Source organism: Delphinus delphis, chromosome 2, assembly GCF_949987515.2.
Source record: "Delphinus delphis chromosome 2, mDelDel1.2, whole genome shotgun sequence".
Classification (NCBI taxonomy): Eukaryota; Metazoa; Chordata; class Mammalia; order Artiodactyla; family Delphinidae; genus Delphinus; species Delphinus delphis.
The window spans coordinates 162,068,007-162,088,530 of record NC_082684.1 but is presented as its reverse complement, the minus strand read 5'-3'; the positions used below and the strand labels follow the sequence as shown (position 1 = coordinate 162,088,530).

General features: G+C 39.4%; 1 protein-coding gene and 1 pseudogene across 18 annotated transcripts in view; one reads left to right on the top strand and one right to left on the bottom strand.

Moving 5' to 3' along the window:
• The window catches only part of CCDC7 (coiled-coil domain containing 7), a 300,965-nt gene that overhangs the window by 132,485 nt on the left and 147,956 nt on the right, over positions 1 to 20,524 (top strand). For 16 of the 18 annotated variants that reach the window (XM_060006163.1, XM_060006164.1, XM_060006166.1 and 13 more), the window contains 2 exons: positions 3,810 to 3,905; positions 15,463 to 15,573. In XM_060006163.1, the coding sequence (XP_059862146.1) occupies positions 3,810 to 3,905; positions 15,463 to 15,573 (207 nt within the window). The remainder of the gene's footprint in view (positions 1 to 3,809; positions 3,906 to 15,462; positions 15,574 to 20,524) is intronic. The other 2 variants (XM_060006176.1, XM_060006170.1) reach the window with 1 other exon arrangement.
• Positions 15,658 to 19,036, bottom strand: LOC132419889 (vacuolar protein sorting-associated protein VTA1 homolog pseudogene; annotated as a pseudogene).

Here is a 20,524-nt window from a genome sequence, read left to right as displayed (position 1 = left end):
AGTTTCTTTCCATTGTGATCAGAAAAGTTATTTTGCGTAAGAACAGTATCCTGGAGAATGTTCCATGTGTACTTGAGAAAAATGTATTCTGATGTTGTTAGGTGGAGGTTTTTTTGCATATATCTATAATGTCCAATTGGCCTATAGTGTTGTTCAAATCCTCTAATTTTCTTATTGATCTTTTTTCTGGTTGTTTTTTCCATTATTGAAAATGAGGTATTGAAGTCTCCTACAATTTTTGTTTTATGGTCTATTTCTCCATTCAATCTGGTTAATGTTTTCTTCATTTATTTAGGAGTTCTCATGTCTGATGAATATATGTTTATATATATAAACACTATAATGTTTATATTTATAATGTTACATATTCCTGGAGAATTGACCTTTTTATTATTATATGATGTCTTACTTTGTCTCTTTAACAGGTTTTGACTAAAGTCTCTTCTGTCTGATATTATAGTATAGCCATCACTATTCTCTTTTGGTTATCATTTGCATGGGGAATCTGTTCCCATCCTTTCACTTTCAGTCTATATATGTCCTTAGACCTAAGTGAATCTCTTGTAGACAGCATTATAGGTGGGTCTTATTTTTTATACGTACAGCTACTCTGTGTCCAGGGAGTTTAACCCACTTACATTGGTAGGTTGTGTGTTTCTAAGAATTTATCCATTTCTCTAGGTTATCCAATTAGTTGGCATACAGTTGGTTAGGAAAGGACTTACTTTTGCCATTTTGTTAATTATTTCCTGTATGTCTCATAATTTTTTGCTCCTCATTTCCTATTTTACTCTCTTCCTTTGTCTTTCATTGATTTTTTTTGGCAGTGGCATGCTTTAATTCTCTTCTCATTTCCTTTTGTGTATTAGTCTTCTCAGGCTGCCATAACTGAAAGCCATAGACAGGGTCACTTAAAAAAAAAAAACAGAAAATTATTTATTACAGTTCTGTAGGTGAAGTCCAAAATCTAGGTGCTAGTAAGTTAGATTTCATTCTGAGATGTCTTTTCTTGGCTCATAAGTGTCCACCATCTATTGTGTACCCACATGACCTCTTCTTTGTGTGCAAATGGAGAGAGAGAGAGATAGAGAATGAAAGCTCTGGTGTCTCTTTTTATTAGGGCAACAATCACATCAGATCAGGGTCTTACCCTTATGATGTCATTTAACCTTAATTACTTCCCTTCCCCCCATCTCCAAAACCGTCACATTGGAGGTTAGGGCTTCAACATATGAATTTTGGGAGATACAAACATGTATCCATAACATGAATAGTCTATAAATGTTTTTGTTATGGTTACAATAATATATTTTATACCAGTAACAAGTTAACTTCAAACACATACATACTTCTGTCACTAAACTGTACTCCTTTAAAGCTCTTTCCCCTCACTTTATTTATTGGTGTCACAAATTACATCTTTGTATACTGTGTGCCCATTAACATAGATTTATAGTTATTTTATGCTTTTTCTCCTAATTCTGTATAAGAATTAAAGGGAAGTTATGCATCAAAATGTCAGTAATATACATTTCTACATTTGTCCATATATCTTAACCAAAACCTTTATATTATCATACAGCTTCATGATGCCATCTAATATCCTTTCATTTCAACTTGAAAGACTTCCTTTAGTATTTCCGGCAGAGCAGGTCTAGTGGTATGAACTCCGTCAGCTTTTGTTTATCTGTGAAAATCTTAATTTCCCTTTCAGTTTTGAAGGACAGTTTTGCCAAATATCATATGCTTGGTTGACGGTTGTTTTCTTTTGGCACTCTGAAAGTATCATCCCACTGTCTTATGGCCTTCAAGGTTTCTGAGAAATTCATTTATAATCTTATAGAGGCTCCCTTGCACATGACAAATTGTATTTCTCTTGCCTCTTTTAAGATTTTCTCTTTTTCCTTGACTTCTGACAGTTTGACTACATTGTGTTTCGGTGTTGGTCTCTTTGGGTTTTTCCTAGTTGGAGTTTATAAAGCTTATTGAATTTGTATATCCATTTCTTTTTAAAATTTGGTAAGTTTTGTCATTTCTTCAAATAAACTCTCTGCTCCCTTTTTTCTCTCTTCTCTTCTGGGACTTTCATAATGCATATCTTGGTCCACCTGATAGGGTCCCATAAATCCTTCATGCTCTCTACACTTTTCTTAATTCTTTTTTCTTTTTGCTCCTCAGATACAATGATTTCACATGACCTGTCTCCCAGTTTGCTGATTTTTTTTCTGCCTGATCAAGTCTGATGGTGAACCCCTTTAGTGAATTTTTCAATTCAGTTATTATATTGCTCAGCACCAGAGGTTTTTTTTATAGTTTCTATATCTTTGTTGATATTCTAATTTTGTTCATGCTTCATTGTCCTGATTTCATTTAGTTTATATTTCTTTCAGCTCATTGAGAATCTTTAAGGCAGTTGTTAAAATTCCTTGTGAGGTAATTCACAGACCTGTGGTTTTTTAGGGTTGGTTTCTGGAACTTTATTTTCTTCCCATGATTGGGACATGTTTCCATGTTTCTTTGTATGCTTTGTCATATTTTGTTGAGATTTGGGAATTTGAAAACATAGCTATCTCTCTCAGTCTTTTCAGATACAGGGGAACACCTTGACTAATCAGCCTGACATGGAGGTTCTGATACTTCTCAAACCTTCGCTGGGGATGTATCTTCTCTGGGCTTGTGTGTACTTTTATTCTAGTGTATATGACTTTTTTTTTTTTTTTTTTTGGTAGTACGCGGGCCTCTCACTGTTGTGGCCTCTCCTGTTGCGGAGCACAGGCTCCGGACGCACAGGCTCAGTGGCCATGGCTCACGGGCCCAGCCGCTCCGCGGCACGTGGGATCTTCCCAGACCAGGGCACGAACCCGTGTCCCCTGCATCAGCAGACGGACTCTCAACCACTGCGCCACCAGGGAAGCCCTATATGACTTTTTTTTACTCTCCTAATTTCCCTAAGAGGATCTCTCCTGTTTCTTCTCAGGAGATTTTTGTTTTGGTTTCTATTGTATTCCTCCACCTGTAATCTCTTGCTCCTCCATCATTTGCAGAACTTCATAACCCCTGCAGCTCTAATGTGTAACGGCACTTGCCTTTGTTTTCAGCAGTCTCCAACCTGGTATCTAACTATGGAACTGTCCCCATCAGCTTTCCAGATCAGGCAAGACAGCAACCAATGAGTCAGACAGTGCCTAGACATGCCAGAAAGTTGGATGCAAGTGTCACCCTTTTCATCCCAATGGAGGATCTGGAAATTGCGAGACTTCCTTGTTACTGTGGCACACTGTGGCACACTCTGCCAGGGAGATGGTGGGGCTAACTAAGCTGGGCAAAATGCCATGACCCTTCCTACCCTCTTTGGTACAGTTTTTCTTGGTTAGTAATTCACTTGGATGATGCAGCTTCTTAACTGGTTTCTAGAGTTCTCATAATGGTATTTTGGTCTGTATATTGTTATTAACTTAGTGTCTCCATAGGGTAATGAGGGTCTGGAACTTCCTAGTCCTCCATCTTCCTGATATTTTATCCTATAATTAAGTTTTAACTTAAGTATAAAAGTCCTACGTAGGAAATATAGAGAATGATAGAAAGCACATGTGATGCCTAGGATTATTAATGAAATAATGAGACAGTTTCAGTGTATACCCATTAAAACTCTTCTCTTTTCATATTAGATCTAGCATTATGGTAATCTACTTATAAGTCTATAAAATTGAGAAGAATTTATGCTGTACATTTGTTATAAATTTGAAAGTTAGGGGTTCACAATAGATCTGTTTTTCTATTTATTTGATTATATGCTTCTCTTTATGTAGCTCAGTTTGAAGTACCAGATGGAAATCTTCTCTATGAGGATCAAGACTCAATATCAAAAACACAAATGCAAGTAAATACACAGAGAACATTCAAAGGTAATATATACCTTAAGTAGTATAATAATTACAGGTAACTTTAAATTATTTTAATTAAACTCAGTAGAAAATATTTTTCTTTGGTTCATGAATATGCATCTGAGATTATATTTTATGCAACATTCATAGTTTCTTTGATGTTAGTTGTAAATACCCTAAGAAAATTAGAGAGCAAAAGTCAAAGTATTCATAACTTACATTGGTATTTCTGGTTGTAATATTATTTCACAGTCATAGGTCATATACTCAGACACCAAGGCTCAATCATAGGCCAATAATTTTCTCACAAAAGATGCATACCTTTCAGCAGACTGGAAGATTATAGGTCCAAAACTCCAAAGGGTGTCTGTCTGTGACCTATGGTAGTAGCCTTCTACCACAGACTGTACTTGGTGAACAGAGATGTTGCTGAGAGCTGTAACTCTAACAGCAAATGAGGATCAGAGGGCCCCAAGGGAAGGATAGGCTGAGAGGCCTGGTGGAAGGGCCTCAAGTGCGTCCTCTTGGTTGTGGCCCCACTGAGAAGAGTGGCCTTTGAAGTAATCTAATAGTAATGGATGTAATGGATGCCATCAAGAACCACACATGGGGACTATGAGAGTGCAAGTATCCAAATAGTCCCACCAATAGCTGGGCCTCATTTTCAGTTGTTCAAGTAGAGTGTGTCAAAGCTTGGCAGTCTTCTCCTTTGGAATGACATGTTGTGCCCCTCACAGATTTTGCCCAGGGATTTCAGTTAGGTACTGGGTAACTATGTCTTATCTGTAATAATGGTCCAGCCATGTTGCTACATATTGGTCTGTAGGACGTCTAGTTCTTGTTAAGTGGTGCCCTTGTACGGACCTATTTGGATGATGTCATCAATAGACTGGAAGGCTAGTGCTCCCTCTGGGTGTAGGACATTTCTAGGTCAAGACTGTTTGGTGAAAGATAGTTGGGGAATTTATGTAGCTTTATGGAAGGACATTAGTGAAGCAATGCAATCTGTTCCCCATATGACGAACTGATCCTAATCATCCATGTGGACAGAGATTATGCATAGGGTATTTGCACCGTCTATTACAGAATACCAGATTCTCTCACTGTGGACAGTAGCTTCCATGACAGTCACAATATCAGATATAACTAGTGCCTGGGGACTACATCACTGAACTGCCAATTATCACTGGAGTCTCTACACACACAAGGACATATGCCCAGGTCCACTGAGCTACTGAATGAAGAAACAGTCTCAGGGAGAATTTTTGCTTCATTAAGCTCATCAATAAGGACAGTTATTTACTTTTCTTCTTCACGCATTTGTTTTTGAGGAACAAAGTACTAGATTCTGGTAGTTGAGTAGTTTCACAGTCTTCCACTTGTCCTGCTGAAGTGGTAATTTCTATCAGGGTTTGGGGTGAATGCAAGTAGGGGTTCATGTAAACAGTACTTCTATACCAATAATGCATTCAACAGTGGGGGCTATAACAATGGAGTTTTGAGGTGGCCTGAGTGGGTACACTGTTGTAGGGTCTGGGTAAGTTTCCCATTGGTGGTGGCCGTGGAGTACCACCTCGGCATTATCAGTGTCCTCCTCATCCTGGTGTCGGGGGTTGTGGTGATCACAGTCACCTCTGCACCCATGTCCCACAGGCTTGGGAATGCAATTCTGCACATCTCCATTGAACTCTAACTTTATCATAAGTCCTCACATTCCCACTGGATATATGGGGCCCGGCCTAACCCATAGTCTTGTTTATCTTGAAAGCCGTAAAGTCTTGGTAAAAGTTGGCAGAGCATTTTGATTCATGGCAAGGATCACTGGGAAAAGCAGAAACATAGCACCTGTGTTAGTCATAGGCCACAGTAGTGGCCTGTTGGGCCTCCCTTATCCCACTACCTGGCCTTCGGGTCCTTGGTAAATATCCCATCAGTCTACTCCTTTCAGACCCTGTTTTGGGGGTAACACACCCTTTGATCTCTTTAAGGCCTTTGCCCAGATGGTCCGGGGTGGTTACTAGACTACCATTTTTACATCATTCTCTCTTCTGGTCAGTCATTGCTATCTTGGCATTATTCACTATTACTTGTCCAGAAATTTGTCAGTTAAGGTCCAGATTGTGTCGTAGACCAATTGCCCTGACCTTATTAGGATGTTTATCGAGCTTGATGTCCAGCAGTAGTGGCACAAATGAACCTAGGAACCTGAATCTGGTAAATAAAAAAAAAAAACAATCTCATCATCTGCTGTCCTCATTCCCTCATTGTATATCTTAGGCACCACCAGGGTGGCTCATGGAGTCACTATTGCCTTTTCACGTATGCTTAAAACATGTTTTACAAAGGCAAGGATGAGCCATCTGTCGGATCCAAAACAGTACCCAGCTGAGGAAGGAGAGTCTTGGATGTCTCTATTTCTTCATACTCCTTTATTCCACCTCCTTGTGCAGTGTGGCCATTGTCAAGGTTCTCCAAGAAATGTTTCTGTATTAGCAACCCGGCAAGGTTACATGATTACTTCTTTAACAAGATACTCCTTTAAATGTGAAGATGAACGACTCACGTCTATAAGGTCTCTTCAGGTCACTGGGTAAAGTGATCCTCAGCACTCTACATTCCTTTTCATTAAATCATGAATTACAGTAACCACTATAGCAAAGGCTGAACACAAGTTCCAGGAGCATTAGATCTAACAGTAGTCACTGAGTGCAACTCAGCATGCAGGGTCACCAACAACTTTTGATCCCATTTTTTTTTTTTTTTTTTTTTTTTGCGGTACTCGGGCCTCCCACCGTCGCGGCCTCTCCCGCTGCGGAGCACAGGCTCCGGACACACAGGCTCAGCGGCCATGGCTCACAGGCCCAGCCGCTCTGCGGCATGTGGGATCCTCCCGGACCGGGGCACGAACCCGTGTCCCCTGCATCGACAGGTGGACTCTCAACCACTGCGCCACCAGGGAAGCCCTGATCCCATTATTGATGAAACTGTAAGTAGCCAAGGAATTGCTTCCCCAGTTTTGTCAAAATCCCTGTTTGATGTTTAATTTGACCCACCCACTGGGCATCTTGGCCAGCAAAACAGGACTATTAAAATAGAAGGATCATGGGGCTTCCCTGGTGGCACAGTGGTTGAGAGTCCGCCTGCTGATGCAGGGGACACGGGTTCATGCCCCGGTCCGGGAAGATCCCACATGCCACGGAGCGGCTGGGCCCGGGAGCCATGGCCGCTGAGCCTGTGCATCCGGAGCCTGTGCTCCGCAACGGAAGAGGCCACGACAGTGAGAGGCCCGCGTACCGCAAAAAAAAAAAAAAGGATCATGTAAACAATAAAGTAACACTCTCCTAAGCATGTCACACAATCTGTCAGCAGTTCCTGAGACACGTTGGCCTGAATGGTCATGTGCCCTGTGGGAACCTCAGACTCTTAACAAATGACTCAGCAAGTGCCCCCTTAGAGAGCCCTGAGGACTCACTAGTGCTCCTTCCAGAAAGGAATTGTGCTTCATTGACCACATTGCTCACTGTGCTAACTTGTCAGGGAGAGAGCTGCCAGTTTTTGAGTTGGTCAAGTAAGACAGCAAGTAAATTGAAAGTAAATTTAAGCATTTATTCACTTACTGTAATAGTATAAGAGTCTAAACAGGAAAGGTTCCCAGCCACACCAATATTCCATTTTCCCCCACAGAACATCATTGGATGAGGGTCAGATACATCAGTGCTGACAGGGCTGGGGTAGGGGAAGATCATCTCACAACCAAAGGAGCTCCAAACAAAAGGTTCTTGCTGTTCTATAGATCTGAGAGGAGATAGAAGTGGGAGGTCTAGGAGGAGTGCAAAAGTACTGAAAACAGAGTCAGAGATAATAAAAAGGTCTACAAGGTCCAATGAAAAGGTGGTCTATGTACAGGGTCTCAGCTGAGTCCTCCCCACATAAGAATGCTTCAGAATTGAAGCACTCAGACTAAGAATGCAGATATGGCCTTAGTCCATGACTGCACTAATTCCAATGTCTGCAGTGCACTGGCTATGTCTCAGAGTCTAGTGTGGAGTATGAAGATTTCCCCCATGACAGCTGCCAGATCAAGCCTTTGTAATCGTCTAAGGTTGGGCCTGACAGATCACGCAGAAGATTTTGGCATGTTGTCAGTGCCTCAGTGTAAACACATATGCATGTCCACATACAGGTACACATGATATACATATATGGATATACATATCCATATAGTCATCTTCATGTATGCTTACATACATAAACGTGCACATATATGTATATATGCATATTCACAGACATATTTAGAAATCATGGTTTCTCAAAGACACTTTCAATTTCATTCTCTCCCCTCAAGACTTGTTCTTATCTTTCTCTATTTCCGGTGTGTATATCCTTCCTTCCACAGTGTGAATCTGACTCTGATCAACATCAGTACATTTACTCATTTGCTCTACCTTATAATGCTTCTAAAATTATTTCAGAATGTAGAACCCTAGAAAAACAAATCTACTAAGAGGATTCTGTGATTTGCAAACAGAGAACAGATTTGTGGTTGCCAAGGGAGTGGAGGGTGGGGGTGGGATGGATTGGGAGTTTGGGATTAGCAGATGCAAACTATTATATATAGGATGGATAAACAATAAGGTCCTACTGTATAGCACAGGGAACTATATTCAATATCCTGTGATAAACCATAATGGAAAAGAATATGAAATATATATATACATATATAACTGAGTCAATTTGCTATACGGCAGAAATTAACACAACATTGTAAATCAACTGTACTTCAATAAAATAAATTTAAAAAATAAATTCTTCAATAAACATCTTAACTTACAGTTGAAAAAGAGGAAAAAGATTTTGTGATTTGTTTACAGTTCACCCCTCTACTCTTTTGCCCAGGAGTGAGGGTGTACGTCAAATACTATATTGATGATTTACTTGCATTACTGCTTTCTTATTTCCTTCAGTAGATTCAGTTCTTTAAATTTAGTTTCAGTTTTAGTTCCTTTTCTTATCCTTTGTAATTTAACTTTTCTGTTGATACATAATTGACACATAACATGTTTCATATGTACAACATACTGACTCGAGATATGTATATATTACAAAAAGTATCACAATAAGTTTAGTTATCATCTATCACCACATATAGTTAAATTTTTTTTCTTTTGATGAGAATTTTTAAGATGTACTCTCTTAGGAACTTTCAAATATGCAATGCAGTATTAACTGTAGTCACCATGCTGTATATTTTATCTCCAGTACTTATTTATTTTATAACTGCGAGTTTGTACCTTTTGACCACCTTCACCCATTCACCCACCCTCTACCCCCTGCTTTTGGCAACCACCAATCTGTTCTATGAGTTTTGATATTGGTTTTGTTTTTGTTTTAATTCCACATATAATTGAGATCATACAGTATTTGTCTTTCTTTCACTGACTTACTTCACTTAGTATAGTACCCTCAAAATGCATCCATGTTGTCCCAAATGGCAAGATTTCCTTCTTTTTTATGGCTGAATAATATGCCTTTGTATATATGTATACTACATTTTCTTTATCCATTCATCTGTCCATGGACACTTAGGTTGTTTCCATGTTTTGGCTATTATATTATTATTATAAATAATGCTGCAGTGAACATAGGGGTTTAGATATCTTTTCAAGTTAGTGTTTTCATTTCCTTTAGAAAAATACCCAGAAGTGGAATTGCTGGATTGTAAGGTAGTTCTATTTTTACTTTTTTGAGGAACCTCCCATAATGTTTTCCACAGTGGCTGCACCAAATTCCCTTCCCACCAACAGTGCACAAGGGCTCCCTTTTCTCCACATTCTCACCAACACTTATTTCCTGTCTTTTTGATAATAGCCATTCTAACAGGTATGGGGTGGTATCTCATTGTGGTTTTGATATGCATTTTCCTGACGATTAATAATGTTGAGAACCTTTTCATGTACCTGTAGGCCACCTGTAATGAAACATGTCCTTTCAAATCCTCTATCCATTTCTTAATCAGATTTTTTTTCTGCTTTTGAGTTGTATGAGTTATTTCTTTATTTTGGATATTAACCCTTTGTCAGATATACGATTTGCAAATACTTTCTTCCATTCTGTAGGTTGCCTTTCATTTTGTTGATATTTTCCTTTGCCGTGCAGAAGCTTTTTAGTTTGATGCAGTCTCATTTTTGGTGTCAAATCCAAAAAGTCTTCACCAAGACTGATAATGTCAGGGAGCTTACTGCTTATGTTTTCTTCTAGAAGTGTTATGGTTTCTGGTCTTACATTCAAGTCTTTAGTTGATTTTGCATTGATTTGTGTGTGTAAGATAGTGGTCCAGTTTCATTCTTTTGCATGTAGCTGTCCAGTTTTCCCAACATCATTTATTGAATAGACTGTCCTTTCTTCACTGTTTATTCTTGGCTGATTTGTTGTAAATTAATTGACCCTATATGTGTAGGTTTATTTCTGGAATCTCTGTTCTCTTCCATTGATTTATATGTCCATTTTTATGGCAATACCATACTGTTTTGATTACAATAGCTTTGTAATACACAACTGACCCTTGAACAACACAGATTTGAACTGCATGAGTCTACTTATACACAGAATTTTTTCAGTAAATACATGCTATGGTACTACATAATCTGTGGTTGGTTGAATCTGTGGATGCAGAGCCATGGATATAGAGGGCCAACTGTAAAATTCTGTGTGGATTTTCGACTGTGTAGGTGGGAAGGGAGGTCAGTGCCCCTAACCCCCATGTTGTTCAAGGGTCAGCTGTAGTTTGAAATCAGGAAGTATGATGCCTCCACCTTTGTACTTTTTTCTCAAGATTGCTTTGACTATAAAGGATCTTTTGTGAGTCCATACAAATTTTAGGATTTTTTTGTTTTATTTCTGTGAAAAATGCCATTGGAAATTTAATAAGGATTGCATTTAATCCATAGCTTGCTTTGGGTGGTGTGGACATTTTAAAAATATTAATTCTTCCAGTTCACGAGCATGGAATATCTTTGCATTATTTTTGTCTTCTTTAATTTCTGTCATCAATATTTTTAGTTTCAGTGTATGAATACTTTATCTCCTTTGTCAAATTTATTTTTTTCTTTTTGATGTCATTGTCAATGGGATTATTTTCTTATTTTCTCTTTCTCATAGTTTGTTGTTAGTGTATAGAAATGCAATTGATTTTTTATTTTTTTTTATATTGATTTTGTATGTTGCACCTTTACTGAATTCACTTATTAGTTCTAACAGCTTTTTGGTGGAGTCTTCAGGATTTTCTATATATAGCCTTTATTGGGTTGAGGTAAATTCCTTTTATCCCTAATTTATGGGAGTTTTTATCATGAAAAAGTATTGAATATTTTCAGATTTTTTTTCTGCACCTGTTGAGATGATCATGTAATATTTATCCCTTGCTCTGTAATGTGGTGTATGTGTCACATTGATTGATGTTGGACCATCCTTGCCTGAGTAGAGTAAATATCATTTGGTCATGGTGTATGATCTTTTTAATGTGCTGTTGAATTGTTTGCTAGTAGTTTGTTGAGAATTTTTGCATGAGTTCATCAGGGATATTGGCTTGTCATTTTCTTGTGGTGTCTTTGTTTGGCTTTGGTATCTAGGTAATGCTGGCCTCATAAAATGAATTTGGAAGTTTCTACCAGTGAATGTTTGTGTCCCCCCCATAATTCATGTGTTAAAATCCTAATGTCTAATGTAATTGTATTAGGAGTGGGGAGGTGCTTAGGTCATGAGGGTGGAGCCCTCATGAGTGGGATTAGCCCATTCATGAATGGGCTAAAATTTTAGAAAAATTTTCTGTTTTCTGTTTCATTTATTCCTGCTCTAACCTTTATTATTTCCTTCCTTCTGATAACTTTGAGTTTAGTTTATTTTTCTCTTTCTAGTTCCTTGAGGTGTAAAGTTAGGTTTTTTATTTGAGGTCTTTTTCTAGCTGCCCACAGACAATCCAGCTATGTTGATTCCTTCAGTGTTCTAATTAAGGTGAGATAGAAGTGGGCCTGTCAGGCAGCACCCTGAAAGGCTTTGAGAGCCTTATGCTCACTTCCCTCTCTCTTTCTCCCATGGGAAAAATTGTGGGTGGGGGAATCTCTCTCTGTGTTGAGCTGTGCTGACTTGGTGGAGGGGTGACATAGGTAAAGCAAAACTGTTCTTCTTACCCTTTTTAATGCAGCTATCTAGGATGTTATGTTCCACCAGCATGCTGGAACTTCTTGAGTGGACTCTGAAGCTCTCATAAATGTATTTCATCCACAAATTGTTAAATCAGTGTTTCCATGGGCTTCGGGACTGCGATCTCTTACCCTGCCGTTTTGCTGATGTCACTCCCTAAATTATTTTAAATTAAAGTGATCAGAAGATATTTTTCTTTGGTTCATGAATCAGTATTTAAGCATATATTTTATAGCAGTTTTACACTTAGACTTAAAGTGTGAATACCCCAAGATAACTAGAGAATAAAGGCCAAAATATTCATAACTTTTGGTTGGTATTTCTAGTCATAAGACTATTTCATGGCCATGGGTCATATACTAATTATTCACCAAGGCCTTATAACAGGCCAATAGTAGTCACTTAAAGGGTTTGTACCTTTCATCTGACTCCAGGTGACTATGATACCAAAAGCCTAATGGGCACCTCTGGCCTCTGGCAGTGTCCTTCTGCCATAGGCTCTAATCAGCAAACTGAGAGGTTGCTGAGATCTGTAACTCAAACACAAATGTGTATCAGAGGAGCCAAGGGGATGGACAGTCAGAAACCTGTTGGAGGGCCTCTAGGACATCCTGTTTTGGTCTCAAAGGTAGAGACCAAAAATGGTATCCTAATAGACAAATGCCATCAAGATGACCACATGGTGAATGTCAAAGTACTAGTAGCTGAAAAGTTCCACCAATCTTTGGGCCTCCTTTGTGTTTGTGGGGGCTTAGAGGAACTAAAGCTTGGCAGTTGTCTCCTATGGAATGACACATACTGCCTCTTCTCAGTTTACTCCCAGAGATTTCACTTGGGTACCAGGTCCTGGTACTTTTTCTGTATTAATGGCCCAGACTTAACTCACATGTAAGTCCACATGCTTTCTGTGTTTGTTGGGTAATTCCCTTGCCTAGGCCTAGTGGAGGTTATTGTTAATATAGGGGGAGGCTAGGGCTCCATGTGGGAGTGGGACTTTTTCCAGGTCATGGCCTTATGGAAGGACATTAAAGGTACGTTGCAACCCATGACACGTATGGCAGACTGATCCTGATCATCCCTGTGGACAGGGATGCTGAAAGAGACATTTGTAATGTCAGTTGCTTTGTACTTGCCTCAGCTTGGGCCACAGCCTTCATGGCTGTCATAATTTCAGGTAACACTAGTAGTGCTCAAGCTGCGTGACTGCATTGAGCCTCTAATAATCAATTGAATCTCCATACACCTGAGGCCTAATCCACAGGCCAGATGGGGCTACTGAATAGAGAAATAGTCTTACAGAGAATTTTTGCTTCATTAAGCTCAGTAATGAGGAAGCTGTCTCTTTTCATCCTCTAGGGAGTTGCTTTGGTAGTCAAAGGGACTAGGTACTGATAGACTGTTAGGTTCAGACTACCTAACAGACTACCAGAGCCACTGAAATGGCCTCAGTTGTAGTATTTATGATCATGGCTTGGGGATAAGGATGGGGTGTTAAGGACGCACACTTAGACTATATAAATACACACACACACACACACACACACACACACACACATATATATATATATATATATATATATATATATATATATATATATATATATATATAGTTTTCCCTCATCTTGGTACAAAAGGACCAGGGAATGAAATTCTTCCTCACCTCCCCATTGAACTGTGACCTTGGCAAACGTCCTCATGTTCCCAGTGAGGACATAGGGACCTTGGCCTAACTCATAGTCTTGTTTATTTTTAAAGTTAAGAGGTTTGGATAAAAGTAGAGAGATTTCAGGTCAAGATTCACTGGGAGGGTTGGAAGGAATATTATTTATATTAGTCATAGGAGTTGTCAGTATGTGGACTCTGTTGTGCCCCCAGTGGCCATTATCTAGTCACAAGTATCTGAAGGAGAGTCTATCAGTCTCCTCCTTGAGACCCATTGTTGGGTAACAGGACCCATAGATGTCTTTGGGAAAGACCTTAACCCAATGATCCAGGAGTAAGTACCCAATTACCATTTTTACATCACTCTGACTACTAGTGAAAAGTTAGTGTCTTGCCAGTAGCTGCTTTTTCTTTGCTTGGAAATTTTTCATTTCACACATGGATTGTGCCGTGAACCAAGTGACATCACCTTATAAGGAGGTTTAATTGAGACAGATGACCAGTGAGAGTGGCAAGAATGAACTTAAATCTGAGTCTGGTAAACAATCTCATCATTTACTTTTCTTACTTCTCATTGTCAAATCAAGGAACTGTCAGGTGGCTTGCAGAGCCCCTTATAGGTGGCCGTAAGAGTAGACCAAAAAAGTTTTCCAGTGTCAGAGAACTCACCATGATTGGACCAAACCAGTCCAAGAACAAATAATAGCTAGTAAAGGAAGGAGAAGGTCTCAGGTGTACATGACATTTCTCCCACCTCCTTCTTCATCCTCCTTGGGCAAAGTGGTCATGGAAGATGTTCTGAAAGAGGGGGTTCTGCCGTAACACACCAGAAAAGGTGCTTCTGTCCTTAAATAATTTTAACAAGATTACTTTCTTTGTGGTGGAATCAAACTATCCAAATCTCTTTGGGTCACTGGGCAAAGCAATCCTGAGGGCTCTACCTACTTTCTCATTAAATATGAGAAACATTTGCTGCATCAAGGATGTCATCAGTGCCCGGGACATGTTTAGATTTAACAGTAGTCCTTGTGTCCTATTCTGCATGCAACTTTAGGTGACCAACTACATTGTTTTCTGGTTTATCTTTCCTGTATTTCCTTTTCTAAAGGTAAGTATCTTATATTTTCTTTCCATTTCCCACTCTTTTCTTTCCTAAAAGATAGCATACTTGATACCTTCTCTTTTCATTTTTTCTACAGTTAACCTATCTCCTAACAGTCCCTCCAAGTTGGTTTATAAGTATCTTTTTATAGCTTTATGTGTAACTCTTTGTACCACATCATACACCATAATTTGTGTTACCCTAATTTATAGTATGTACCTTGTTTTTCAACCAATCTCACATGCTAGTACATTTAGGTGCTTTTGAGTATTTTGCAATTAAAAATATGGTGTAATGAATAACCTTTACATATACTTTTTCATTATTTGGTCTATGAGTATATATTAACCTAAGTTATAATAATCTAAAACAAGTAGGGACTAATATAAAATGTATTTGATGCCAACAAATATTTATGAAACAGTGAGTCTTACACACATTAAAATTTTCCTCACAATTTTTATGTCAGGTCTAGCATTATGGTAATTTACTTATATTTTATGTTTATAAAAATGAAAGAAAATACTGCTAAACATGTGTATAAATTTGATATATAGGGATTTCACAATAGACCTGTTTTTCAGTTTAATGCACTAAATGTATCTCTTTTTGTAGCTCATGATCATGTGTCAGATGAAAATCTTATGTTTAAGCATCAAGACTCAAAGTCAGAAACAGAAATGCATGCAGAGAAACAAAAATCTTCTAGAGATGAAAGTCTCATTAGTAAGTTTAATAATTATAGATGACTTTAAATTATTTTAAATTGTACTCATCAGAAGATCCTTTTTCTTTGGTTCGTGAATATGTATTTGGGCATATTTTTTTTGAACTAGTTAAAAGAATCCTTGTATTTATTTTTTACACAGCACAAATGCAGGTGACACAGTAAGTCCATAATTCCTCACAAAACTTATTAACTTATCAACTGAGAATCCATGTTCTTAAAATCTGCATCATTCATAGCTATACACTCTATGGAATCCATTCCATAGTAGCAGAGGAGAACCTTAACTCAAAGCACCAAGTTTCCAGGCATTACTGCAAATGTCTTGTTTTCATTCTCTGATACATGCAGTCAAACTGCCTATGAAGCAAATACCAATTCACCTTAAACGCCAATGGATAAGGGAAAACAATTGGGAAACCAACATTATTCTTACATCTAAAACTGATTCTACCTGTTTACCTTGTTGTATTTCTTTCCATGAACATTTTAACTTTTAATGTAGCTATAATTAATATGAATATAAATTGAAACTTAAACATAATCTCTTTCAGATTCATCTAACAATTTAGGACGTTCATATCTGTTTCATAAGTCCTAAGGAAAACAAAATGTGACCTCTAATCTAGAATATTCTTGCAATCTCTATTAAAAGTTAAATTAGAATTTTATAGCAAAGTAATATGGTCTGTTTGTCCAAATTATGGATTTAAAAATTCCTTAATTTATTTAAATTAAGATACAAAGCTGATTCCCAGTATATTTCATAGAAGGGTGTTTTCATTTTTTGAACAAGCAGGGTTCAGTGGACATTTTTAGGATCTTGCTCGCATCAGCCCTGTGTATACCCAGAGATTACTGGATCCACTAAATGGACAATGAAAATTGGTCGAGGCTGTTGATGAAAGCTTCAACAGGAATCTGATACACAGACACAGACTTTATTGTTATAGTCAGTGGAACTGAAATCTTCCTTAAAACTGTGCTTCTGATAGGCTGAAGATAGAGTAATGGACTGTTAGTTCTTTAAGCCAAAAATGCATGGATCTGTTCTACAAAGGCTTCATTCTCTGCCTGTAGTCAGTAACTTGAGGGTCTTCTGTAGATTCTGCACTGCTGACATCTTCATACTGCAAAGCTCTGCCAGCGTTATTTGCAGTATTTCTGAGGTCTAGCAAAGTCCTCTGATGTTAGTTGGGTATCTCCCTGGGAAACTGTACTGAAAAGTGCAGGATCAATGGCCGGAATAGTCTGTGGAGTAGGCTGGATAGTGTTACTTGTTACACCTGTGCTGTGAGGAGCTTCTTCTGGGGTATTAGCAGGAATGCGGGCACCGGGAGGAATTTGTATTCCCGTAAAGCTGCTTGATGTCATGTTGCTTGGGTCATAAGTTGAAGATGACGGCTGAGGGGCTGAGTGGGCAGAGAGGTTGCTCCAGAATTTTCATTTTCTCCAACATCATTATCTTCTTCAATCCCACCAGGCCCTGCTTGAGGAGTCTCTCCATTCTTTAAAAAATTATGAATATGAATATATGTTGCTTTCCACCTTGCATACTTTCTGTGTTTCACGTTTTCATCAGTGAGTTCTCCAACCGCTATTTTGACATCTATTAAAAGACTTTCAGTGTAGAAGAACTTGATCATGTTTTTGTGAAATCGCCCAGCATGATCTTCATTATCTACATACAAAAACATTTTCAAAGCATAATTCTCCAAATGGGCAGAGCCAACTATTTCTTGAGTAACAGCTTCATTATCACCCAACTGTTTCATAAGAGCATCTAACTGATCCATTAGCTTTGGTGAAAACGTACGACATTCAGGAGTTTTACTATCAACATTCATTCCTGTTTGCATTGCATACAAATGACAGTAATAAGCCACCACAGGGGGTCCCCGCTTGTCATGCTCCTGAGCCGTCCTCAAATGATGGTGTACACTCTTAAGCTGTGGGGGCAGTGGGGGCAGCGGAGCAAGCATGGACATCTCCACTCCAGGAATCCTATTTGGGCATGTTCTTATAGAAATTTTTCACTGACGTAAAGTATGGATGCCCTAAGATAATTAGAGAACAAAAGCAAAACTGTTGATAACTTTTGGTCAGAATTTGTTGTCTTGAGACTGTTTCACAGTCGTGGGTCATGTGTTCAGTATCCCCTGAAGCCCAATAATGGACTAATAATTGTCTCTTAAAGGGTGTGTACCTTTCAGCAAGCTGTTCCTAGAGATGATGAATTAAAAACCCCAACAGGTGCCTCTGACCTGTGGCAGTGTTCTTCTGCCTTAAGCTCCAGTTGGTGAATAGATAGTTGCTGAGAGCTGTAACTCAAATGGCAAAATGGATCAGAGGGGCCAAAAGGAAGGGTAGCCTAGGTGGCTTGTTGGAGGGCTTGCAGGTCATCCTCCTTGCTGTGGCCCCACTGAAAGGAAATGACCTTTCTTGTAACCCTTTAGATGGATGGCATTAAGAATGCAAGTAGATGAAGAGTTCCATCAGTCCCTGGGCCTCCTTTTTAATTGCTGGAGCAGAGAGGATCAAAGCCAGTCTTTTCCCATGGAATGAAACAATGAGACTCCATACCCAGGTCAAGCCCAGGAATTTCACTTGCGTACTTGTACGTTTTCTGTAAAAGTGGCCCAGCAAGTTGCCACTTGTGTGTCAGCAGGGTGTCCAGCCCTTGTTGGGCTGTTGTCCAGCTCCCTTCTCTGGACTCAATAGGATGACATTATCAGTAAAGTAGAGGGCTAGTCCCTCCTGGAAAATCTGGAGATTTTCCAGGCTTTGATACATTGATGACAGATAGGAAATTCAGATAGACTTGTGGAAGGATATGAATGGTGAATTGTACCCATTCCACATAAAGATGAACTGACTGGAATCATTCCCATTCAGAGGGGTACTGAAAAGGGCGTTTGTGATATCCATTGCTGAATAACAAGTTCCCACACTCTGGACAAGTTACTACGACAGTCACACTGTCAGATATGACTGATGCCAAGGTTGTCCTGTTGGTTGAACAGCCAAAATCAATTGAGTATCTGTGAACTCAAGATCAGGTACACAAGTCAAGTGAATTATTGAATAGGGATATAGTCTCAAGGAGCCTTTTTCTGCGTTAAACTCAGTAAAGAGGGCAGTTTTTCCTTTTTCTTTCCCAGGCAGATTTTTGGGAGATAGAGGTACTAGGTGCTGGTAATCGGGTAGGTTCACAATCCTCTTATGCTCCTCTAACATGGCCTTCAGTGCAGTAATTTCCACCAGGGCTTGGAAGAATGAGAGTAAAGTTATGATGGTACTCTCCTGGAGAGCCCCATGGTGTCCACTAGCACTTCTGGAGGCACATTAGCCTGGCTGCTGATGTGCCCTGTGGGACCCTTTGACTCTTGCAAATGATCCAGCAGTATGCCCTGAAAGAGTCTCACTAGCACCTCTCAAAGTGCTCCTTCCAGAAAGGAATTTTTTACTTTATTGACTACTTTGTTCTCTATGCCAATCTGTCAGAGAAAGCTGCCTGTTTTGACTTGGTCAATTAAGATAGCAAGCCAAACTGAAAGTAACAATTAAGATTTTATGTACTTCCTATAATAGTATAAGCAAGAGTCTAAACAGGAAAGGGCCCCAGCTCCACCAGTGTTTCATTTTCCCCATGGAACCAAACCAGGCAAGGGTCAGATGTCAGTGCGGATGGGAGTACGGGTTGGCGGAAGATTATCTCATATCTGAAGGAGCCCCAAATGAAAGGCTCTTGCCCTTTTATGACCTCAGGAACCTTGTGGATATTGATGTAGGATGGCTAGGAGTGTAAAGTCTTGAATACTGTGTAGTAACTGAGGAAAGTATCTTTAGGTTCCCCCAGTGAAGTGGTCTACACAGAGGCACCTGAAAAGTGCAGTGTATCAGCTGACCCCTCCCCCTTTCACAAGGCGGCCTCTGATGGAGGCACCTGTGTAGGAATCCAGAACGCATAAGAGCATGGTATGGATGGATGGGCCTTTGTCCTCCACTGCAACTACCTCCAGTGTCTAAAGTTCACTGGGTATGCATCAAATTTGGTGTGGGGTGAGAAGCATTCCCCCATGAGAACTTTCAGGTAGAGACCTTGTAATTGTCTGTGGTTGGACCTGCAAAATCAAGCAGGATTTTGGCCTGGAGTTGAACTCCTGTATATACATATGTATACATATATATGCACATATATATACAGATATTCATACACACACCTACACTGAGTGTCCTTTGTGTTTGTTGTGGTAGAGATAGAAATAAGCTTGGCTCTTTGGAGTGCTTGAAAAAAGCTTGGCCTCCTTTGTATCTTGGTGGGGGATGGAGAAGGAAAACTTAGTTTCCTTGGAGCTTGGAGTGACAGTGTACCCCTTTCCACTTTGCCCCCAGGGATTTCAGTTGCGTATTAGATCTTTATACCTTGTTTACATTAATGACCCAGCTGTGCTGTCACATGTGGGTCATCATAGAATCCAGTCTCTGTTGGGTAGTACTCTTATCTGGTTCCAGTGGAGGATGTCATCAATATAGTGGAAGTTTTAGTACTCGATCTTGGAGCAGGGCTTTTTCTAGGTCATGGGCTTGTGGAAGGACATTAAAGGTATGTTGTAACCCATTGCACGTAAGGTAAACTGATCCTGGCCATTTGTGAGAACAGGAATGTTAAAAAGGGCACTTGTGATATCAGTTGCTGCATACTTACATGACTCACCTTGAGCAGTAAACTTCTGTGAAGGTCACAGGACCATGTGATGCCAGTGTCTGGAGCTGTACTATGGCATTGAGCCAGCGGTAATCAATTGAGTCTCTAGGCACCCAAGGCCTTACACACAGAGCGAAAGGGCTTATGAATGGAGAAATAACCTCATGGAGAACTTTTGTTTCATTAAGTTCAGCAATAAGGGCAATGAGTTGTTTTTGGTTGGTAAAGGTGCTAGGCACTGG